Genomic DNA, 22,172 nt, shown 5'->3' with positions numbered 1-22,172 from the left:
TTCGAGAATGAAATATATGAGGGGATGGCCAGTTACGGGTTAGACATATAAAATGATGGAGTATTATTATTTTTTCCGCAATGCTATACCATAGTCATCTCCTCAGCTTTGATCATTGTGATCCAGGTCGTCAACCAGCCGTTACCAGATATCCAGTTATCCTTAACGCCTCGCTACCAAGTAAAAAGAAAAGCATGTCGATTAGAAGAAACGTTCGTGGTTCTTCATGGCCGCCGTATGATACGGATAGTAGAGTCCAGCTGTTTTAAAATGTGATCCCTCTCTTTCAGAGCTTCCACCCGTTGTGCCTCGGCCGTTTTCAAATCCTCTTCAAGGTCTTTGATGTGTCGCTCCTGATCTTGCTCACTGTTGTCGAGACCGGGCAACGTGGAGATGAGCACCTCGATCTGTTGTTCTTTCACGATCAGGTCTCGCGCCAGCTCGACCAGGCCGGCTCGAAAATCTTGGGGGGGGAGTGCGTCCACTATATAGACCGTCAGCGCATGTTCGCATATGAGCCAACCGCCAAAATCCGGGCGGCTCTCCGCGGTTAATCGTACCTTCTTTTGGTACCTGCTCCTTAGGCTCGCGGATCTTGTCCTTGGGACCTAATGGCTCGAGGTCGTGCCGCATATGGACGAAATGCAGAGAGGCAACGAGCTGCTGAGCGAACTGGAGACGGACTTCCGTTAGCAACCGGAGCTCCTCTCAGTGGACGTTCGGGGGTGTTGTCGCATAGGACAACATACCTGATCAACTGCATCTTGCAGCTGCGTGAGTCGATCCCCCATTTTGCAATGCTTCGACCGCAAATACTGTAGCAACTAATAACTGCGAGGCTGATACACGATGCAAAGAGGTGCCAATAAGGCTGTCGCGCAAGTGGGATGCGTGAGAGCTAAACTGGTACCGTGCGAGTTACAGTGCTAACAGCAGTGCTAAGAATAAGGTGCCTCAAGCAGCTTCCAAACTGGAGGATAGCGCGGAAACCGGGGAATAAACGATCCGGTCCACCAGTCAGGTAAAAGTGAACACATTGCTATCTGTCCAGTTTGAGTGCAGTGACCTCAAGATGGCAGTCGCCCACAGCAAGTTTCTCTCGTTGGCTTTATAATACGCTTCCAAGGCCGACACATTCGCAGTCGTGCTTCTCTCAAGCTTGTTCCTTTTGCTTGACATTCTTTGCGCCTTTGAGCTTCGACCGCGGACTTGTCAATTACTCATCCTCATCTTCAGCAGCTCATTACATCGCCATCGCCATGGCCACGCCGCCGCCGCCGCAGCCGCCTCCAGGCGCAATGCCGATGGGCATGCCCATGCCCGGCCCTGGCTTCATGGGCCAGCAGCCCACGCCCGAGCAGATCCAGCAGATCCAGCGCAAGATCGCCGAGGATGCCCAAAAGGCGGGCATGACTGTGCCCGAGTTTATCGAGCACATCAAGCAGCAGCAGTTTGCGCGAATGCGCGCGATGCAGATGCAACAGGCCGCAGCGCAGCAGCAGCAGCAGCAGGGAGGAGGACACGAAGGCCACAACCATCCTCATCCTCACCCGCACCCTCACCCGCATCCTCAGCAGCAGCAGGGCCAGCCGCAGCCCATTACTCCTGGCCCGCCCAACCCTAAGGGACTTGCTGTCGCCAAGTTTCTGCGCAGCCAGGACTTGAAGCCACGTACCTCGATTCTGAATGGCGAGCGCAAAGACATGTTCAAGGGTGAGTGCCGCATTGGACCCTGCCAAATCTCAATGCATTGATAGATGCTTACCGAATCAACAGTCAAGCGTGCTCTGCGAGCGCTGCAGTCTCCGGCGTATGAAAAGGCTCGAAAGAAGAACCCTCTGCTGCCGGAAATCACCGACCGAGCCTCTCTGGAGAACACCTTTAAGCTGCTGCCCCTCAGCATGCTTGCGCTCAGAGTCGTCAAGCTCGAGCCTCAACCCGGCCCCAACGGCAAGAAGCCCAAGCGTGTCAAGGGCCAGTGGAACGTCAGGATAGAGCAGCAGCAAGAGGCCAGAGACGACATGTACTACGTGTGGCTCTGGGAGGGAAGCCAGGTCAAGCGTCAGCTGTATGCCGCCCTTGCCCTTGTCATCATCTTCGCCGTTGTCCTGTACCCTCTGTGGCCGTTGGTGCTTCGACAAGGAGTGTACTACCTGAGTTGGGGCATGCTGGGTCTTCTTGGTCTCTTCTTCGCCATGGCCATATTCCGCGTCATTCTATTCTGCATCACATACTTTGCCGTGCCTCCTGGACTTTGGCTCTACCCCAACCTCTGGGAGGACGTCTCTTTCATGGACAGTTTCCGACCAGTCTGGGCTTGGCATGAGGTAAGATCTTTCTTCCCTAGAGTTCCCTTGTCTTGAATCATCTCTGTACAAAGCGCTAACTAGCCTTCTAGACCGAGAAGCCGAAGAAGAAGAAGAAGTCCAAGGCTGTTGCGGCAAACTCGGTCATGGCTGCGGCTACTGGACAGGTGGCACCGACTACTGCCACGACCACGGGCACGGATACACAAGTGGACGTGGCGCCTCAAGAGCCAAAGGTTTACGAAGCACCCAGAGTGGAGGAGTTGGCGGACGAGTGAAGAAGGAGGGAAAATGTACTTGTACGAAAAGGGCATGCGTGGGCCACTCCCATCCGAGCACAATGAGAGCCTCTGCTGCTTATCTGCACAGCTGCTTGTGATGTTTGATGGAAAGTGGACGAGGGAAAAGGCGAAGGGGATTTCTTTGGCAAATTAGAATTATTCCACGATGCTCCGTTGCGGGGCGGGCGTTACTATATGTATGATCTATGGACAGGGTCGTTTTCATTCCACGTTTGACACATTACAGTTTTCATCCATGCATTGACTCAAGCAGTCTCGCTACCAGCGGCACGCTCATAGTACCAGATGGCACCGGGAGGCTTTGCGCACGACGACACCGAGCCGCCGGCAATGTCGGCAGGAACTCGCAGGCCCTGGTTGCGCTGAGGAGAGCCATAGACGTGGTAGTAGTACCAGACCTCGTTGAGCTGAGTGCCGCCGTTGTCGAGAGATCCCTTGCCGGCCTCGGTCTGGTTGTACTTGGGGCCGCCGCAGCCGATGAAGGGGACGGCGCCGTATCCATGGGTCAGGGCAGTCTGGACGTCGGAGAGGGAGTAGGAGGTGGTGTTGGAAGGGCGGATGTTGGCGGCAGACAGCCAGCCCCAGGTGGGGAGGACCTTGTAGTAGGAGATGACGGTCTCGAAGAACTGGAAGAGGTCGTCGTGCTCGTTGGCCTTTGGCCCGTAGCACTCCTTGTCAAAGGTCGAGAAGCAGGTGGCGTGCTTGGAGAACTCGTGGGCCCAGAGCTCCCAGTTGGGGGCGTACTGGTTGATCCAGTACTTTTTCATGTAGGCGAGGAGATCCAACTTTCCGTACGGCTCGAACCAGGCCTCGATGGAACTTCCCGTGTACGCCGGAACAGGGGTGCCGTCAGGCTTGCCGTTGGTGGTGTTGGGAGCAGGGCTGGGGTCGTATTGGCGGCTATGTGACGATAATTCAGATGCCGCTTGAGCACAACGCAGTTGGTAGCAGCATGGACACATACCTGAGATCGCAGTACTGGGTGTAGCTGCCGTTGCAGAAATCTAATTGACGCGGTCAGACTCGGAATAGGTAATATGAAGGGAAACAGTTGAGCTTATAACACACCAGGCCAGAGACCGTGGATGGTCCAGGTGTAGGGAGGCAGCAGCTGTTGCTGGTCTTCGAGGCCAGTGTTGGTGTCCCAGAACTGAGTTTGGAGCTGGAGAAATTGATCGAATAAGCATTTGAGCTTGAAATCTTTTGCCGTTGCGAAATCGTAACAAAGGGTGATTGAGACATACCAGCAGTCCTCCAAAGGTCTCGACGCAGCAAGAATCCACCTTGTCGGGGACAGCGCCTTCGGAACAGGACAGGACGGGATCAGCTATCGAGAAAGTTAGCCATGCCATTCAATTGATCCCAAATCATAGAAACAACATACACAAGATGCAAGTGTGGTTGTCGGGCGTCATGTTGGGGTACAGCCCAGCAGCGGCAAGCTGGGCGCTCGCAAGCACAGCCAAAGTGTTGCGATGCATGGCCTCAGATGTCGGGATTGACTACCTAAACACTGATTTGATTTCTGACAGACAGACGAGCAAGCAAGCTGAGGAAAGGGGGAAAAAAGGAAAAAAGAAGAAGAACAAATCGTCCACATCTTCAGTCGCACCCATGGCTTTATAGACGTCAAACCGCTCCTCGCCCCGGTCTATCTTGGCTACACGTACGGCTATCTAACGGAGCAACTTTGGATGGGGACCTGGGCCTTGCAGAAAGCGGCATGCCCATACCGACAGTCCGCCATTGACGGACCCTTGTCAGGCAAGACAGAAAAGAGGGAGAGGGTTTAAAAAAAAAAAAAGATTGTCAAAATAGCCCTTTGGACATGCCACATCGAGCAAGGTCCGGGAAAACCCCCCCAGTCTAGTAGAGGTTGGCCGGGGGCAGCGATATCATGAGCTTCAGCTTCTTCGTTCTTCGGCGCCAGATTGGGACTGGCGCTGTTGGTTTACATTGTTTCCTGAGAGGGGCTGAAGGGCAGTGACTTGTTTGTAATTATACTGTACGTGGGAAGCGCTATCTCGTAAGTGATGATACGACGTTGAGTTTGCGATTTGATTCACTTGTTTCGGTGCAAAGTGCCTTTTTGCGTGGACAGGGATCAACTGAACCGCGGCGTCCTCCGAAGGTGGGCGTTTTTCGGAACTTTTGATAGCTCGCCGCCGCAGAAAGAAACCGGCAAGGAAGCTTGTTCTCTCCGCCTCGTTGGGAAGATTTGCGGTTTTTGGCGGAGAATGAAGACTACATGTACATTATAGTACTTGCAATTGTTGAAGTGTGTTTATGGTTGGCTATGGTTTCTAGTAATAATGGAATTCACGGTAAAGAAGAGGATGTGTTCATCTGTGAGCCCATCACATACCACACCGTGCATACAATGTCCTTTTTTTCATAAGCATAGTACGAATGGCGTCAAAATCAATATTTCAAGCTTAAAAAGAAAAGAAGAAGAAAAAAACCCCATGCTACTCCGTTCTCAAATTCTATTTTCTCACAAAATGCAATTCTTTTCTTGTTTCTCTCACCGAGGCCCCCCCAAAAGAGGGCAAAGGATCTCAGCCGCTGCCAAGTCAACATCTCACCAGCCATGTACATACGCAATCATCTCGCATTAGCCTGTATGCAGTCGCATAGATGGCAGCACGCACGTGGCATCAGGATGCGACCTTGGACACTCGCCATTTGCTGGTTTGCTTGCTCCTCCAACTGCGCCGCGGGTATCACCGCCCAGTCCAGTCCTGTCCAGTCCAGTCCAGTCCAGCCTCCCAAGCATTGAAGCTGTATTGCCACTACATGTACTCGGTAGCACACGCCCTTGGTCCGCCAAACACTTTCAGGTCACAGCTCAAGCGTCTTGTAGAAAAACGTGCCGTCCTTCAAGCCTCCCGCAGGACTCATGCCATATCCCGGAACCTTGCCCAGCTCGGTATATCCAAGCCTGCCAAAGACTGCTTCTGCCTGGTTGCCGCTCTCCGTATCCAACAGCTGCGAGAGCAAGTGTTAGCACAAGGCCGGCTTCTTCACATCAACGGGCTCAAGATTCATCAATGCGACTTACCAGCAATGTCCGGCCTCGACTCAGGGCCTCTGCTTCCAACGCACTCATCAACGCCCTCGCGCCGCCTTTCCCCCGGTGATGCTTGTGGATGAGCAGCTTCTCTACATAGCCTCGAAATGACCCCGTCTCCGAGTACGGCATCCATAGCATGACGACGCCTATGAGCTCCGGCCCCTTGATCCGGCCGCTTGGATCCAGCTCGCTCACCAGGAGCAGCATCAATCGTCTCCCATCGTTTGTTTCTGCAATCCGCTCCTTCCACCAGGATAGAAGCTTCTCATGTGATAGTGGCAGAAGGAATGTGGCTATTGTGTGGTCGTGAGTGATGCAGGAAGCGTGAATGGCAGCCAGGTAAGGAGTGAGGTGCGAGTGCAGCGACATGTCAAAGGGAACGACGACACCGGGAGCAGGCATCTTGTTGTTGAAAAAGCAAGTATGAAGGAGAGAAGTTGATGTCCAAAAGAATGAGAGGAGCAACGCAAGCAAGAACGGACGCCTGTGATCTCTAGAAGCGGAATGTGCTGGCAGATAACGTGATACAAATACCAGACGTCGTGCTGTGTTTGCCCTCAGGTTGACAGAGCAGAGAATTGAATGGACGCCCTGGAAATTATGGGCGTTGAAAATGTAAAAAACAAACTATACAGGCTATATCGAACGTCGTCAGCTTTAGGATTCATGCAGTGGGAAAGCTAAATCTCTGCTTCCCCTGAACACAAAACAAAACATAAAAATCTCCAACGAGTTGAGATGTGACGGGATGAGAGCAACATTGTGAGCAGCAGCAGCTCATCTCAACGGAGGCCTCGAGAGACTCACTCACCTACTACTAAGGTAATGTCTGATGTCACTGTTGTCGCTTCGCCACGTGTAAACGCGCTGGAATTGACAAGCTTGGCTGCGGCTAAAAAGACAAATTGATATTGATGGATGCTAGGCAATGTATCGAGTCGCTATAGACGGCATTTGCCTCGAAATCGAATTGGCCCATGAGCGATTTGACGCGGTGCCCGTTATCGGCTTTGATGGAGGCAATAATTGAGCGACGGCGGCCTCGACGAAATTTCGGTGCATGTACCTTGCATGAGACGGTACGTCGGTTGAGAAGCCTCCCTGTCTGTGGCTTGCAGGGCGCCCTGAGAGGCTACTGTACGGGCTCGTAAAGTAGTAGTCTGGCACGAAACCCCCTTGCCGTTTGTGACGACTCAGCGGGTAGAGAGCCCGGGAGTGCCCTCAGCCACGCTCCATGATTATGTACATGTACCTCTGATGAAGAAATGCCCCAAAGAGAAATCGGCTTGTGTGGACATCTTGTCCATGTTTTTGCCAAAGTGTAAAGTATCTTGATATTGCAACAGTCATATACGACAAGGATTCCTTTCCTGTAGGCGCTGAAATTTATTGTCCTTCCAATCTCACGCTCCAATGGAGTGAGGCCTTGGTGCGACGCAGTCAACTTCTTGATTGTTTCGGTCACTGCCAACAATTAGTTGTTTGCCACATCACGGCCATGTTCTAAAACAACAGTCTCGCGGCTGATGTCCAAGTTGGGTTCTTCTGTTGGAGATTACCATGGGCAACAGGTCAGCGGCTGGAAAACAGATGCTACCCATCAGGCATCACAATCCGCGATCCCAGCTTCGTCTAATCAAAACAGTACGCTTGATCACTGGTATTGTACTTTTCTCAAAGCTGGAAGATCATTCTGCCTGTTTTTCAACTAATTCCACAAGCAAGAGGTTCAGTTACCACGATTTTGACATCCATCTCCATGTAAATCTTTTTGGGCCCCTGTAAACGGAGAGCATCTTTGCTCTTGGCGAAACTCTTAGAAAGGATTCCCCGAGTTTTATGGCCATCAGCAAAGACTGTCCATTCATCTCATCTCTCCATAGTCCCTCCAGATAGCCAACTTTGGTAGACGATAGAAATGGCATTTCAAGACCAAATTGAGACCAATCAAGTCTCAGTGAGGAAAGAATATCTTGCAGATTTGACATTATGGGGTTCTGGCAACCCACGCAAGGTGCCTCCAGTTATCACAGTGTTGATAGCATCAGATATTAGAAGAAAGCAGCGATAGTAGCAGAAAGTAACGATAGGAGTAGATAGTAGCAGATAATGGCGATAGCATCGATAGTAGTAGATAGTACCCAGGTAGTTAAGAGGTAGCAGATGGCGTTGCCGAATGATCGGTTGTGCCACATCGAGGGCAGAGAAAGTTGGTACAATCAGGGTCTGCGCAAGTATCGTCCGAGCTCCCACCACTGCCACAAGTCCAGCTGTATTTATGGCGAGGGAGAATCCGAGTCTCGTCGGCAAGGCTTCACAGGTGATTCTTATTTTTATTCTCAATCTTCTGTGCCCGAGAAGCGGCGGGCGTCAACTTGTCTCGCTTGCGAGGCGTGGTGGGAGCAGGGCTGCCTCCTGACGGAGCCTCGGTGCTGGTTGGCATACTTGTAATTGGCTGTTCAGAAACAGAATAGGCAAAGGCGGCGTCTTGGTTGGTGTTGGATGCAACGCTTTCCTCTCCCGTATGACAGGCGTTGGAATTGGTAATATGGGTAGGCACTCTGTACAGTCAGGCTGAGATGGTCAACGAGAATCCAATCTGGATCCAGGAGTTCAGGGAAGGGTCCTTTTATGGCCCAGTGGAACACTTTCTCAAGGTCTCTGCCAGGGCCGTTGCTGACAACTGGTATGCCCTGGTGCGTCTTAGACTTCTTCGAGCTTGCCGAGCTTCCTGTCGTGTTTGTTTCCGCCTTTTCCATCCGCGGTGGTTCGGGTACCCTGTTCTGGTCATTGCTTGGAGGATTGCCGTCATGTCTACTACGATAAGGGCTCCCGGTGTGTCGTCCTTCATCCATGGGTGTAGTCTCGCGAGATCTTCGAGCCATGATTCTTCGGGTCGCAGCTGTATATTGAGGACCATTTCGAGCGTATAAGCTCGCCTCGTTACTTTGTCAAGCCCCTTTTTCTTCGTCAGGGTTCTCAGCCAGGAATCGCTACACTATCTCTAATTAAGCACCAACGTCGCAGAATCCAAGCACCTCTTTGTTGAAGATCAACAATGTGAACTTGAGAACTTGTTTGCTCGAATGTGACGCAAGAGTTCATCTAAGCCCCTTGAGTCATCTCTTCCAGACTTTTCCGCAGTGGCCGAGAACGCCGTAAATCTGAGCCGTCGCTCTTCTAGCGCTCCTATTTGGCATAAATACGTTCCACGTACGGAGCCTGTAGGGCTACTCTCTTGCTAATAACATCATCCGTGGCTGTTGCCTCTGACTTGTTTTTCCGCGGCGTCATCAAGCCCGTGCTGGTGTCATTCACGGGTTTGGGTTGCAACCATTTCAACCACCACGAGACAGCAGGCTTCCGTGTTTGCCCTTCGTCTGGCGGCTCCAATTGAGGCAATGGATTTTTTCGTGCTGTCTATGGCGGCGCTTTGTATTGGGCCTGCTCTCACTGTGACACCCGGGGTCGGCTTTTGTCGCTCGACATCGAAATAGCTGAGAAAATTATCAAGAGTACTGGGCACTCAATTCGTGGGGGTGTTGATCCTGCTAACCATTCGCCGGTATAACACCAGGTGCGGCAGAATGATTCTTTGATGCAATCTCCTAGGCTGTATTTTCCAGCAACGCTGCGAGAGTTGCTGCCATGTCCGTTGGTAATCGGTCGGAGACGCGGCGACACGAAAATTGCTTCACCCATAGGATAAATAGTAGGAAATGCAAGAGAGAGCAATGGTGGTGAGCGACTGAACTCACTGATGGACGTTGACCGAATGTTAGGCATGTGAGTATATCTCTAAAAGCTGGGCTCGGGGGACTCTTAATGGAGCAACTGTTGAAACAGAATCTTCTCGGAGGGAAGAACTTCTCTGTTCTTTAGAAGATCACGAATTTGATCAAGTTTAGTCTGGGCAGCTATAATATTGGTAAATGTATGCTCGATAATAACCTCTGGCCGACGGTGATTGAATAGTTGACCAGAGACATCGCCGTCTACAGGCAGTTTGCTCAGACGGTCCCGGATAAAGAAGATATCTTGATCGTAAGAAGAGAAGCCACTGGCGAATAGCTTCTTGACGAACACGAAGTCGACGGCGGACATGACGCGCCATATGTGGCCGATTAGTCTCAATGGCTGGACGAAGTATAATTACGCGGCCATGTTGTCAACTTCTTCCGTGACATAGGTAGTGTGTATTCGCTGCTTCCTCTGCTGCCGCCAGTACGTCTCTTGTAGTTATTTCTATCGGGCTTTGAGTAGTTGGTGTCTTTGTGCCACTCCGTTGGGGCAAACATGAAAGTTTGGACGGCTTGTGCCAAAATTGTGCCCGCGACATCGATCTGAGGCGGATCTGTCGTGGCCTCGGATGTTGCTTCGATGGACTCGGGTTCGTCGATGGTGAATGAGAGCCATTGCTGTTACATGCAGCTGACGCCTCGTGGATGACCATGTCTTCGGTAACCAAATCATCCTGGCTGACGAGCCAGACAAGTCGTTCACACTAGATCGGCTAGCTGGGGAAGTTGGATCCTTGGTTGTGACATTGTTGAGCGTCGAGGCTAGGCACGAATACCTTGAGGTACAATATTGTACGCTTCCAACTGTTAACCTGTTAGTATAAGTCATGCTTGAGAAGGCATTCTACGAGTACTTAACTTGAAGTAGGAGAAAACGTGCAAGGTTGTTTTGAAGCCATCAAGCTTCCGAGCTGTGGCTATATAGTTCCAGCTCTATTAATTCACCCAAGCTGGGTGCTTGCTTCTACGATCCATTCGCTCAGGCCGGCCGGGTGTCTGCGTTATCAGTACAGATACCCGTCAAGAGACGGAAGGTTTTCGAGCCTCAGAAAACCACGACTTACCACCTTGTCAACAAAGTTTAAGGATGCCTCCGCGCTCACCCCGTCATATTTCATTTGCCTTTTAAGCACCGTGCCCCATTGTGTAGGACTCGGATTCCCACGCGATGTCCAAGGTCGTCACATTTTGTCGAACTTGATTGGTGTGACTTGCAATGTATATCCATGGGGCTGATGCCGTAGTCTCTGGCCACTGCATTTCACAGGCGTTTCCATGTGATCAAAATACATATCGAGGATAGTACTGTAACTGTTTTTGGGCCTTGCCTGAGGATCTGAGATAGATGAGTAGAGCTGTCTGCAGCGGGGTTGTTCTTTGTTGCTCCAAGGGATTAGAGTCTTTGACCTCCATTCACTTGGGCTAGCATCATTCATCCAGGTATACAGTACCTACCTAGTACATAAGGTATCCAAGACGGTTCTTTCCAACAGAAAGGAGCGATAGTGGAGGAAAGTTGAGGAATGCACCCAGAGATAGTCGATTAGGGCAAGATGGCTTGCCTTTAGTTTCTGCAGCTACATTTCCTTTCTACATGTGAAAATGCAGTTGATCAAACTACAGCTACGAAGCAATCGACGTCGATGTCAACGCTGTTTCGGGTGGAATCCAACAGGTTTCCCTGCATCACAAAAACTAAGCAACGGTATGACAAGGATTCTTCCGGTCGGACAGTTTGTCCCTTATCCCTTATGCTGCCAGCGCTCAGAACTGTTGGCCTACTCTGTATTACTTGCTCGTCCGTTTGAAAGAGTGTTGCGCAGCAAAAGGTCCGTCGTATCCGTGCTCATACTCATACTGGTCGCTATGATTAATGTCGCTCCAGGGTGATCCCCGCTGCTGTCGTTGAAGCACTGAAGCCGGTGACGACGATCGGCCAGGATTCGCTCCATTGTCCGGACCCCGCATATCTGGCTCGGAGCTCCAGCTCAGCTTCAACTGTCTGTTAGTGGGGGAGAGGGGTCTCACATTCACATTCACACTCGTATTCCCAGCATCTTGAAAGGACGAGGGCCCCTCCAGCTCGAGATTTATGGCTCTATCGAGAAGACTTGGAAGCCTCCCCCTCCCCTCCAAGCTGCCGGCCAATCAGCTCACCAACAGACGCTCTTCGCTGTGCTGGCAACAGAACTGATCAACTGGCGTCCCGTCTCCATTTGGACAAAGCACAAACTGACGGCCAGTGGCTGTGCTTGCGTGCATAATGGCTTCGATCCACTGAGGCCACCAAGAACGGGGCTAAGCAATGGCTGTCGGCGGCTGTGATACGATGGATGCCGTGCCATGCAGTCCTCCGGCAAACACGCGACATGGCATTTCTGACAGCTCCAAAGCCACCCCTCATCGACCCCTTTGTCAAGCTTAAACTCTCAACTCCCAACTCTCCCAGCCGCCATTCGTGATTTCCAGCCTGCCCTGTGGCTCCTTTTGCATCCTCTGCTCATTCTTTGCTCCAGTGCTGCCTGCAACACATTGTACGGCTGGCCGTCCATAAAGCCGCATCATGGGTCTCTTTGGCAGGGTCGAGGCCTTCTTCGGAGGCGACGAACAAGACCAGGAAAGGCACTCTCATTCGCACTCGGGCTATCAATGTGATGAGCTTCACCCTGAAGAACACGCTGCCAACAGATTCCAGTCCTTTGCAGCTCCTTCATCCGGCAACATCAAGTGGTTCGTCGATGGCTGCTCCTACTTTTGGGCCGTGTCCGAGGCCCTTCAAAGTAAGTTCTTCCTGCTTCTATCCAGGTGTCTCATTTGAGTACAATTCATCACTAACACCTCCTTTCGCAGGGGCGCAGGAGAGCATATATATTCTCGACTGGTGGCTGAGCCCTGAGCTCTACCTGCGTCGCCCTCCTTCTCGCAACGAGCAGTACCGCCTTGACGTTATGCTTCAGGCTGCTGCCGAGCGTGGAGTCAAGGTCCATATCATTGTGTACAAAGAAGTCGAGGCAGCTCTCACTCTTGACTCTGCGGTATGTCTCTCACAGCACCAACAGCACCATGTGAAAAGTACTTTGATGGCTCATTGACCATACGGACAGCACACAAAGCATGCCCTTGAAAAGCTGCACCCCAACATCGGCGTATTCCGTCATCCCGATCACGCTCCCGCAGGATACGACATTGCTTCAGAAATTGGCAACTCATTCAAGAATTTAACAAACTTCAACTTGGCAACCATGTCCAAGGACACTCTAAAGGCAATCTACGGTGCGGCAGACGATGTTGTTCTCTACTGGGCTCATCATGAAAAGCTCCTTGTTGTCGACCGTAATCTGGTTTTCATGGGTGGTCTTGATATGTGTACGACTTCCGTCCGACTCGGGTACTTGTTTCAAGATTATTTAGTGGCTAACTGGTTCAACTAGGTTTCGGACGATGGGATACCAATTGTGAGTACTTATACTATAACCAGGTGGCTAAGGAGTCCAGCTAACACAGACGTGCAGCCCATCCAATCGCAGATGCTCACCCTGGAAATGTCGACAACATCATCTTCCCCGGCCAGGACTACAACAACGCCCGGATTTTCGATTTTGCTGATGTTGGAAACTGGGATCAGAATCAGCGTAAGGTTCTCCTTCACTCTTAGAGCCAGAGCCTTAAAGTGCTAATAACATGCATAGTGGATCGGACCAAGAGCTCAAGAATGGGCTGGTCGGATGTCGCCTTGTCTATGAACGGCCCCATCGTGTCTGATCTTGTTTCTCATTTTGTTGATAGATGGTACAAGAGACAGCCCTCAAACTTCATTAAGCCTCCCCCAGCTAATATAAACAAGGAACTTCATGTATGACGCCAAGTATAACGAAAAGGACCCCGGAAAGTATGTAAGACTTGACATGCCCGGAAATTATGGTTCAGCGCAGCGGGGGTATGAACAAGAGGGATCCCGAGAGCAAGAATACGAAGAGCAAGAATACGAAGAGCGAAGGGGTGGCGGCGGCATGCTTAGTCGCTTCACCGACTCCCTTGCTGATGGAATGGGAAATCTGGGTTTGTCAGAAGGCCATCGATCTCATCGTTCCCATCGTTCTGAAGAATATGATGACGAGCGCAGCTACGACCGACGCAGTGGCCGGGGAGGTACTCGCATTCAGCTTACACGAAGGTATGGCGAAATAATCTGAGAACTACACATTTCAACCTCACTAAACTTCATTCTAGCTGCACCAAGTGGTCGTCCGGCCACGCCACAGAGCACTCAATCGCAAATGCTTATGTCAGTGCTATTACGAATGCCAGGCACTTTGTCTACATAGAGAACCAGGTACGTTAAGCTCCAGGCATTCAGAAGGACTGCCAGGTATGAATCATGAGCTGACGGTTCCGCCAAGTTCTTCATCACCGCCACGAGCGACGAGCAGCGCCCCGTAGGCAACAAGATTGGAGCCGCCATAGTCGACCGTATCGTTCGAGCATATGAAGAAGGTCAGCCATTCAAGGTATGGGTAGTGATGCCCGCCGTCCCGGCTTTCGCTGGAGACTTGAAGTCCAAGGACGCCCTCGGAACACGAGCCATCATGGAATTCCAGTACAACTCCATCAGCAGGGGCGGACACAGCATTATTCAGAAGCTTGTTGCCGCCGGCATCGAGAACCCAAGGGAGTACATTGGCTTCTACAACCTTCGAAACTATGATCGCATCAACACATCTAGCACTCTGCGGCAGGCAGAATCCCGCTCTGGCGTCCCGTACGAGGATGCGCGAAGATATCATGACGACTATGTCAACGAGGAGCGATACGGCCGAGATGATGAGGAGCGCTACGACCGAGACCGCTACGGCCGGGATGACCGCTATGATGAGGACCGCCGTTACGGCCGGGGTGACGAGGACCGTTATGACCGAGACCGCTACAGCCGAGGTGATGAGGACCGCTATGATCAGGACCGATACGGCAGGGGTGACGAGGATAGCTATGGTCGGGATCGTTATGACCGAGACGATGAAGACCGCTATGGTCGACGCAATGAGGATTCTTCCAACTACGAGAGATATCAACGCCAAGCCCAATCCGTCCCAGATGACACTCGGGATACAGTGAGTGCCGCCTATATGAAGAACGGCCCCAACATTTCCGACATCCCGTGGAACGGCGCCCCCGAAGACGAGTTCAACGCCTTCGTGAGCGAGCAGCTATATATCCATACCAAGCTCCTTATTGCCGACGACCGCCTCGTCATCTGCGGCTCCGCCAATTTGAACGATCGCTCCCAGCTGGGAACTCACGACTCCGAGATTGCGGTGGTGGTTGAGGGTCCAACTACTCTCGACTCTTACATGAACGGCGAGCAGTACGCCGCCAGCGAATTCGCCGCTTCTCTGCGAAGGCAAATCTTCCGTAAGCACCTCGGCTTGCTCCCCGACCAGCGATGGGACCAGCCAACCCAAAACTGGCTGCCCGTGACCGACGCACCAAACGACTATGATTGGGGCTCGTCTGCCGACAGGCTCGTGGAAGACCCTCTGAGCCCTGATTTTTTGAACCTGTGGGAAGACGTGGCACACGAGAACACAAGGGTGTTCAGCCGGGCGTTCCACCCCGTTCCTGACGACCGCGTGCGCACCTGGGACGACTACGACGAGTTCTTCTCAAAGCACTTCATCATCCCCACCGCCAAGGGAGACGATAAGAAGCCCAAGGACGGGGAGGAGGGCAAAGTCCCTTACGGACACGTCGTTCCCGAAGAGTTCCCCGGTGGCGTGGAGGAGTTGAAGGACTGGCTGGGCCGCATTCGTGGTAACCTCGTCAACATGCCTCTTCAGTTTCTCATCGACGTCGAGGACATTGCCGAGGATGGCCTCACGCTGAATGGTCTCACGAATGAATTGTACACATAGGCTCAGTTATTTGAGAGGATCTGATAGCTGTAGGAAAATGTCTGATGGGCCATTTACATTACAAAGGTAATAACGACAAATTGTTAAATAAAAGCCAGTAGTTGAAAATTTGATACGCATAGCAGATAAATGATTGCAAGCACACTGCCAAAACCACAAGAAACATACACACAGAGGGGGGAGGGATAGGAAGCCTGCCTGCCCACGTCCACTGGAGCCATGACCGGTGTGTGAGTCAATACATGATGGAGAAACTTGATTGCAAACTTCCTTTTGAAATACCAAGTTCACCATCCCACCCCTCTCGTCAAGGTTCATCAAAAGCCCTCGTGTGCCCTCTCTCTTTGACCTTTTTGCCAAACCCATATTACCACCCACCTCCCATTAACTCCAAATAGAAAAAAAGATAGATTCGGATACTGCCATGCTTTCCTATATATAGATATACGCTTAGTCGGCCTTGGTGTTGCCGTTAGAACCACCAAGGAATCCGTCCTTAAAGTCCCTGATGCTGATGGAATCTTCGAGACGGAAGTGACCGCGGCCGCGGCGGGAGCGGCCACGCAGCCAGGAGTAGACTCCAAAGGCGATGCTAACGATGCAGCCAAAGGACAGGTAGGGGTGCTCGGTGAAGGAGAGGCGGATGTCGAAGAAGACCTTCTCAAAGGAGGAGATGGTGAGCTTGGGCTTGAGGGCCTGGGGGGTATAAACGACCTTGTCGAGAGTCTCCAGGATGGACGTGCGGCTGACGAGGATGTAGTTGCCGGTCACGGTAGTGTCCCAGTACTTTCGGTTCTGCCCGCGGATATTGATTAGCTATCGGTTTTCTTACCGCAAGGAGAGCCTTTGAAATGAGAAGGAGGGTTTGGGGCTTACATCTTGATCGTTGATAATGACTCTTTCTCCATCCTTGACGTCAATACCATAAGTGGTCCGGATCCAGCGCTGCCAAGAGACACCGTCAACCCATGCAAATGCAACTTCCCTCCGTCCAGAGTTGGTCATGTCAACATGAATGGCCTTGGCGGCACGCAGAGCCCGCTGGTCGTCCCGGTCCTCGGCTTCTTCGATCCTCATCTGCTTCGCATCTCGCAGCTTCTTCCTCTCCAACTGAAATTCTTGGATCTGTCTGTCCATCCACTCGTTGGCTGCGCTCTTAATCTCTCGGAGCGCACCCTGGAAAGATTCCTGGTCATCTCGGTTCAAGACACCCAGCACAACAACCTTGTTGTCCATGATCTGGCGCGCGTTTGTGACCAACAGTTCAGGGACTAGGGGGAGCCAGACCGATCTCATCCAGTCCAGGACTTGATTGGTATCTCTCATTGCGTTGGGGGTGAGGGGAGGGAAGTAAGTGGGACGGCCCTCTCTCGAGACCATGAATCTCGGCCAAGTGGTAATCTTGAAGCGATCGTACATGGCGGGATCCTTGGTCTTGACAAGCTTAGCATGTCCAATGAGGCTGAGGGGAAGCCTCTCGAGGGCCTTGAAGTCCTCCGAGGTTGTGGCGTGATCATAAAAGTAGACAAAAATGACATCCTCTTTCTGCTCGATGGCTTTGAATGATGCCAGATCCACATCGGGAACGCCGCTGGCGAGATCGACGGCCTTTTCGGCATACTGGATGAAGTCGCCCAGTCCTCGGAGGCCTTCATACTCGGAGCGCTCGCCGCCCTTGAAGAAGAGAATGGTGGGGAATGCTCGAGCACCGACGTCTTTGCACAATCGCGACTCCTTGTCACAATTGACTTCTCCAATGTTGAGCTTGCCCTTCATGGTCTTGGCTACCTGCTCCCACGTAGGGGCCATGTCTTGGCAGTGGGGACACCAAGGCGCGTAGAACTTGATAAACCAGGGATCTTGGGTCATTGTCACTAGGCGCTGGAAAGTTTCAGCTGTCAGTGCGACTGACTTTCCATCTTCGTTTGGTGTAGCAACGGGCTTCTTGGGCTTCTTCTCCAGTTTCTTCCCATCGGCCTCGGTCTTGGGTGTTGTCTCGAGCTTCTTCCCGTTGGCTTCGGTTTTGGGTGCTGCTGCCTCTTCGTCTTCCTCTCGTTTTGGCTCAGACTTTGGACGCTCTTTGTCGCCTGGCTCGGGCAATGCGAGAGTCTTGGGCCGAGATCCGGGCTTTGTCTTCTCCAAGGCCTCCTCAATCAGGCCAGAGAGGAAGGTCATGTTTTGACCGCCCGTCACGCTTCTAGCCTCTTTGCCATCCTCGAATAGAGTCGTGGTAGGGTACAACTTGACGCCATTCTCAACGCAAAGGTCGCTGAAGGCAATGCAATTGACTGCACCAAATCTGAAATCGTACAGGTCGGTAAAGGTCGCATCGCCAGCTCCCTCAGTCTTGGACGTATAGTAGAATTCGTATATTGTCTGGAAGGTCGGGGCGTAATGAATGCAGTGGTGGCAGTACGGACTAATTACAGGTAACATGTTAGCTTCAACCAATAATATGGGAAGGTGAAGGGCCACTGTACCTGTAATGCTTGACAAGAAGCCATTTACTTTTGCCGACCTCCTTCTCCCAGTTGTCAGGCGTCAGATCTATTAACGGAGGCACCGCAACAGAGTCGAAATATGTGTTCGCGGGGGCCTTGGAGTCTTCGTCGTCTGCCGCTGCCGAAGAGCCCAGCAGCCCAAAGGCGGCAAAGCCAGAAAGTAGAGTAAAGGGTGTCAGCCGCATGGTGGGCTGACTTGTGAGCGACCTTTAAGATGCTGGAGGAGGGTGAATCAACAACCGCGATCTAATCTTCAACAATGCCACGGGCAAAAAAAGCCAGATTGCGAAGAGTAACGCAATGGGTGCTGAGACGGGGTTCAGAGCTGATCCATGCGCGGGACTGGTGGCGACAGAGCAGCCCAAGCGGTGCCTGGAGAGCTCGTGGTTCAGCGACAGAGGCCAGGTAGAGGTTCGCGTGCAGGCCCTCAACGTGGATGATATAGTACCTGGTCGTCGTTAGATATACTACGGAGTACCTAGTAGTAGCAATGCTGAAGGAGCAGATAAAGGGAGATTGGAAATACGGAGCATGAAACGAAGTGGTTGCGTTTGCACGAAATTAGCGCCACACTGAGGCGCGTGGTGTGGCTGTGGCTTGACGGCGTCTGCTGATCTGATTGGCCCTTGCCCGGATGCCTGGTACATGCGACATGTTCACCTATCAAGGTACGGCAAAAAGTGAAGGAGAGATGCAATTGAAACGGCAACCACAGCAGTAGCATAGAACTGCCCATTTCTCCCTCTTTTCCTCTCATTACTCCCTCATTTTCATTTTCATGCATCATCACCATCACCTTTGCACTAGCACATTTGATTCCATCGTTTCACTCTGCCACCTAGGAAACAAAGCTCTAACAAGCCAATGTTGGTTTTGGCAGCCTTACCCTAGGATCATGGACTCCTCGCGCAAGCGTCAGCGCAGTGTTGACGAGGGCAATGAATTCGGAGCTTTGGCATCTCTCTCGCGGCCCATCAGCCCTCCGCGGAAAAAGTTTCGCCAGGTTGTGCAGAAGTCGCCATGGCAGCTCACTAGAATTCGAGATGTCCCGGAGGAATTGAACAAGGATACCGTGACTCTAGAGGACATCCTCGGTGACCCCTCCATCACCGAGTGCTGGCAGTTCAACTTTCTTCACGATATCCCCTTCGTGATGGATGCCTTTGATCAGCGCGTCAGAGATTCGGTTCAGTTACACGTGGTTCACGGATTCTGGAAAAGAAATGATTTGAACCGTGTTGTTCTTTCGGTACGTGGCCGTCGCTTGACAATCCTCTCTCCCTTGGATATAGTGGTACACTCGGCGGTTTCACATTTTGCCTTTTCTTCCGATTTCGATTCTCATCATTTCCCATTTCCCGTTATGAATTGATTTTTTTTAATTCTATCTGAAAGCATAGTTGAATTGAGACTGATAAGACCCTGCATTTTCACTTTGATTAGGAGCACGCATTGCGACACCCCAACGTGCATCTGCATTGCGCGCCTATGCCTGAGATGTTTGGGACGCATCACTCCAAGATGATGGTCATATTTCGCTCCGACAACACTGCCCAAGTTGTCATCCACACTGCAAACATGATCCCCAAAGACTGGACCAACATGGCCAACGCTGTCTGGAGATCCCCAAAGCTCCCATGGATCTCGGAACTGGGAATCCGAAATCAGCAAGCAGAGCAATTCTCCATCGGTAGTGGGGCGAAGTTCAAGATGGATTTGTTGGCTTACTTGATGCAATATGACTCCCATAGGGTTACTTGCAAACAGCTCGTAGATCGTCTAATCAATTTCGACTTCTGCAGCATACGGGCAACCCTGGTAGCCAGTGTTCCGGGCAGACACAGTTTGTGGGATGCAAGCAGCCCGGCCTGGGGTTGGGCCGCGTTGAAGCGAGGCTTACAAGGCGTGCCTGTTGAGCCCGGGGAGTCACAAATCGTGGTTCAAATATCTTCTATTGCGACTCTTGGTGCCAAGGACGATTGGCTGCAAAAGACGTTGTTTGACACGCTAGCCACCAGCCGGAGCCAGGATATGAAGAGGCCAAGCTTCAAGGTCGTCTTCCCCACTGCAGATGAGATCCGGAACTCGTTGGATGGATACGCCTCGGGGCAATCGATTCACACCAAGATCAAGTCGTCGCAGCATATCAGGCAGCTGCACTACCTCCATCCAATGCTGCGCCACTGGGCCAACGACAGTGCAAATGGAGCAGGCAAGTACTTGTCTCGATCTTTGTCCTCTTGGCGTCACTTGTCGCGAATCAATTCTCTTGTAGTTTTATATGATGAGATGATGGAGTACACGTATTGGGGAGAGCCCGTTTTGGACTAACAGCACTGGATAGGGCCTCTTGAACAGCCGCCTACTATTAGCGGCGATAGCGGGCGAAACCGTGCGGCCCCGCACATCAAGACTTATACCCGCTTCAACCAGAACAATTCGATTGACTGGGCCCTGCTAACATCGGCAAACATGTCGAAGCAGGCGTGGGGCGAGGCACCCAATTCCACCGGGGATGTTCGAATCGCTTCCTGGGAAGTTGGCGTGTTGGTGTGGCCAGGGCTGCTCTGTGAAAACGGGGTCATGGTGAGCTCGTTCCAGTCAGATACCCCGGGCGCATCGCCATTCGCAGAAGGACAACGGCCTCTCATTGGCCTTCGGATGCCATATAGCATGCCGCTGCAGGCCTACGGGAAGGGCGAGGTACCTTGGGCTGCAACTGCGGCCCACTCGGAGCCTGATTGGAAAGGCTTCAGTTGGACGTACACTCCCAGCGACACTGCTTAGTTGACAAGACGAGAGAGATTTGTCATTTGGCCGCTGGAGACTGCAGTGTGATGCAGATACAGAGCGGCATTCGGAGGCCGACGCAGATGCGGATGCGGTGTGAGTGCAGCGAGTGCGGAGGGGTTGTTTGCTTGTAGTGAACGATCTAGGGGACTCTACCAACTGTGTTACTCGACGGGTGCTGGATTCCGATGTTACCTCGCGTATCCAAGCACAAGCATGGGCGTCGCCGGCGATAATTCAGTGGCTTGCCGGTGAGGCGGCAAAGGAGCCAATATTGTGGCACGGAATGGCCACACCTCGTTGCTGTCAGGCCAGGACTTGGCTGTCAACGGGCGGGACGGGGGCTGTATTTGTAGTTGTGCGATGCCGCACAGACGCCATGGTGGTGTGGACGCTTGAGCGCAGGATGTGATGTGCAGACAGGGATTCCTGCTTCCCACGAGGCTGGCTATTGTTGTACATACATAGATAGTCGGGGAGATGCTACCGGCAGGGCGCCTGGCTGAATCCATCCTGAACATGGGCTGACGGCTATTCATTACTCGTATACAGAGCAACCATTATGATACCTATCAGAACATGATGTCGGCGCGCCTTTGCTACTAGTACCTAGTCCAGTGGTAGCTTCAGTGGTTGAACGGTGGCCTCCAGCGCCACCACGTCCGCTAAACCGGGCCGAGACAGGGATGGATGTTACTACTAGGTAATGCAGAGCCGTGATGGAGGGTGGCCGCGCCATCGGCGGTGGTTCATCCTTGGCGCTGCGAATTTTCAATCAATTCCCCGAATTTCCCTTGCCTGTTTCTGTCCCTCGGTTCAGCCGTGCGGGCTGGTCCTTTTTTTTTTCTTTCTTTCTCGATTTCCATGACTTGACTAGCCCACGGCTGGATTGCGGGCTATGGCGTGAATTGTGCATGCCATGTACATTGCAGGATGAATGAGTTGATCTCCAAGGTAGTAGATACCTTAGTACCTACTAATGGAACAGTAATGCTGTTTCTGCTAACGGCCAAGTACTAATTACAGCACTGAAGAGAGACATTCGCCCCCCCTTGCTGGACAAACTTGCCTTGTGACGTCCCGAACAGAAACACGGAGAGCCATCGGAGCTCGCACGGGACCTTGTACTCCGTAGCTTAGTACAGTCTGAACGGGGGAATATGAAGCTGAGATACCTTGGCAATCTTAGTACCAAGCAATGCAGTGTCCACGATGGATGGCAGAAGACGGAGCAGAGCGTGTACAAGTACTTTTTAGCATCATGGCGATGCTACCTGATGGGTCGTATGGAGTACCTTAGTTCGATGGAGTCACGCAAGGTACTGACTGTAGTGCTACTCGTACTATCTGTGTATCCTCTTTGTGCCACCTCCAAGCTGCTAGTTTTTTTATACCTTGCCTGTTGAAGCCGACCACACTATCCCGATACGCCTAGTTTCATGGCCTGCGTAGACTGATCATGTCTTAGCACCTCATCCTCTCGGACTTGGT

At 52.0% G+C, this 22,172-nt stretch overlaps 7 protein-coding genes across 7 annotated transcripts; 3 read left to right on the top strand and 4 right to left on the bottom strand.

Moving 5' to 3' along the window:
- Positions 1-224: 224 nt before the first annotated feature.
- Triagg1_7247 (uncharacterized protein) lies at positions 225-791 on the bottom strand (the record flags this gene model as incomplete). Its single annotated transcript, XM_062901961.1, has 3 exons — positions 225-484; positions 561-672; positions 750-791. 3 exons carry the CDS (start codon positions 789-791, stop codon positions 225-227), a joined length of 414 nt encoding a protein of 137 aa, XP_062753823.1.
- A 468-nt stretch (positions 792-1,259) lies between these two features.
- Triagg1_7246 (uncharacterized protein) lies at positions 1,260-2,584 on the top strand (the record flags this gene model as incomplete). The annotated part of the gene is made up of 3 exons (XM_062901960.1): positions 1,260-1,713; positions 1,777-2,327; positions 2,399-2,584. The coding sequence occupies 3 exons, from the start codon at positions 1,260-1,262 to the stop codon at positions 2,582-2,584; spliced, it is 1,191 nt and encodes a 396-aa protein (XP_062753822.1).
- Positions 2,585-2,853: 269 nt separating this feature from the next.
- Positions 2,854-4,089, bottom strand: Triagg1_7245 (uncharacterized protein; the record flags this gene model as incomplete). Its single annotated transcript, XM_062901959.1, has 5 exons — positions 2,854-3,508; positions 3,573-3,612; positions 3,677-3,770; positions 3,853-3,935; positions 3,993-4,089. 5 exons carry the CDS (start codon positions 4,087-4,089, stop codon positions 2,854-2,856), a joined length of 969 nt encoding a protein of 322 aa, XP_062753821.1.
- Positions 4,090-5,449: 1,360 nt separating this feature from the next.
- On the bottom strand, positions 5,450-6,083 carry Triagg1_7244 (uncharacterized protein; the record flags this gene model as incomplete). The annotated part of the gene is made up of 2 exons (XM_062901958.1): positions 5,450-5,596; positions 5,670-6,083. The coding sequence occupies 2 exons, from the start codon at positions 6,081-6,083 to the stop codon at positions 5,450-5,452; spliced, it is 561 nt and encodes a 186-aa protein (XP_062753820.1).
- Positions 6,084-12,044: 5,961 nt separating this feature from the next.
- Triagg1_7243 (uncharacterized protein) lies at positions 12,045-15,390 on the top strand (the record flags this gene model as incomplete). Its single annotated transcript, XM_062901957.1, has 9 exons — positions 12,045-12,261; positions 12,332-12,516; positions 12,586-12,847; positions 12,913-12,936; positions 12,994-13,113; positions 13,171-13,270; positions 13,326-13,655; positions 13,712-13,814; positions 13,882-15,390. 9 exons carry the CDS (start codon positions 12,045-12,047, stop codon positions 15,388-15,390), a joined length of 2,850 nt encoding a protein of 949 aa, XP_062753819.1.
- Positions 15,391-15,840: 450 nt separating this feature from the next.
- On the bottom strand, positions 15,841-18,076 carry Triagg1_7242 (uncharacterized protein; the record flags this gene model as incomplete). Its single annotated transcript, XM_062901956.1, has 3 exons — positions 15,841-16,185; positions 16,267-17,809; positions 17,871-18,076. The coding sequence occupies 3 exons, from the start codon at positions 18,074-18,076 to the stop codon at positions 15,841-15,843; spliced, it is 2,094 nt and encodes a 697-aa protein (XP_062753818.1).
- Positions 18,077-18,786: 710 nt separating this feature from the next.
- Positions 18,787-20,678, top strand: Triagg1_7241 (uncharacterized protein; the record flags this gene model as incomplete). Its single annotated transcript, XM_062901955.1, has 3 exons — positions 18,787-19,140; positions 19,335-20,136; positions 20,236-20,678. 3 exons carry the CDS (start codon positions 18,787-18,789, stop codon positions 20,676-20,678), a joined length of 1,599 nt encoding a protein of 532 aa, XP_062753817.1.
- Between the last annotated feature and the right edge of the window lie 1,494 nt (positions 20,679-22,172).

Source organism: Trichoderma aggressivum (genome assembly GCF_033847375.1).
Source record: "Trichoderma aggressivum f. europaeum strain CBS 100526 chromosome Unknown scaffold_031, whole genome shotgun sequence".
Classification (NCBI taxonomy): Eukaryota; Fungi; Ascomycota; class Sordariomycetes; order Hypocreales; family Hypocreaceae; genus Trichoderma; species Trichoderma aggressivum.
The sequence above is the reverse complement of the archived record's forward strand: the minus strand, read 5'-3'. Positions and strand labels throughout refer to the sequence as shown.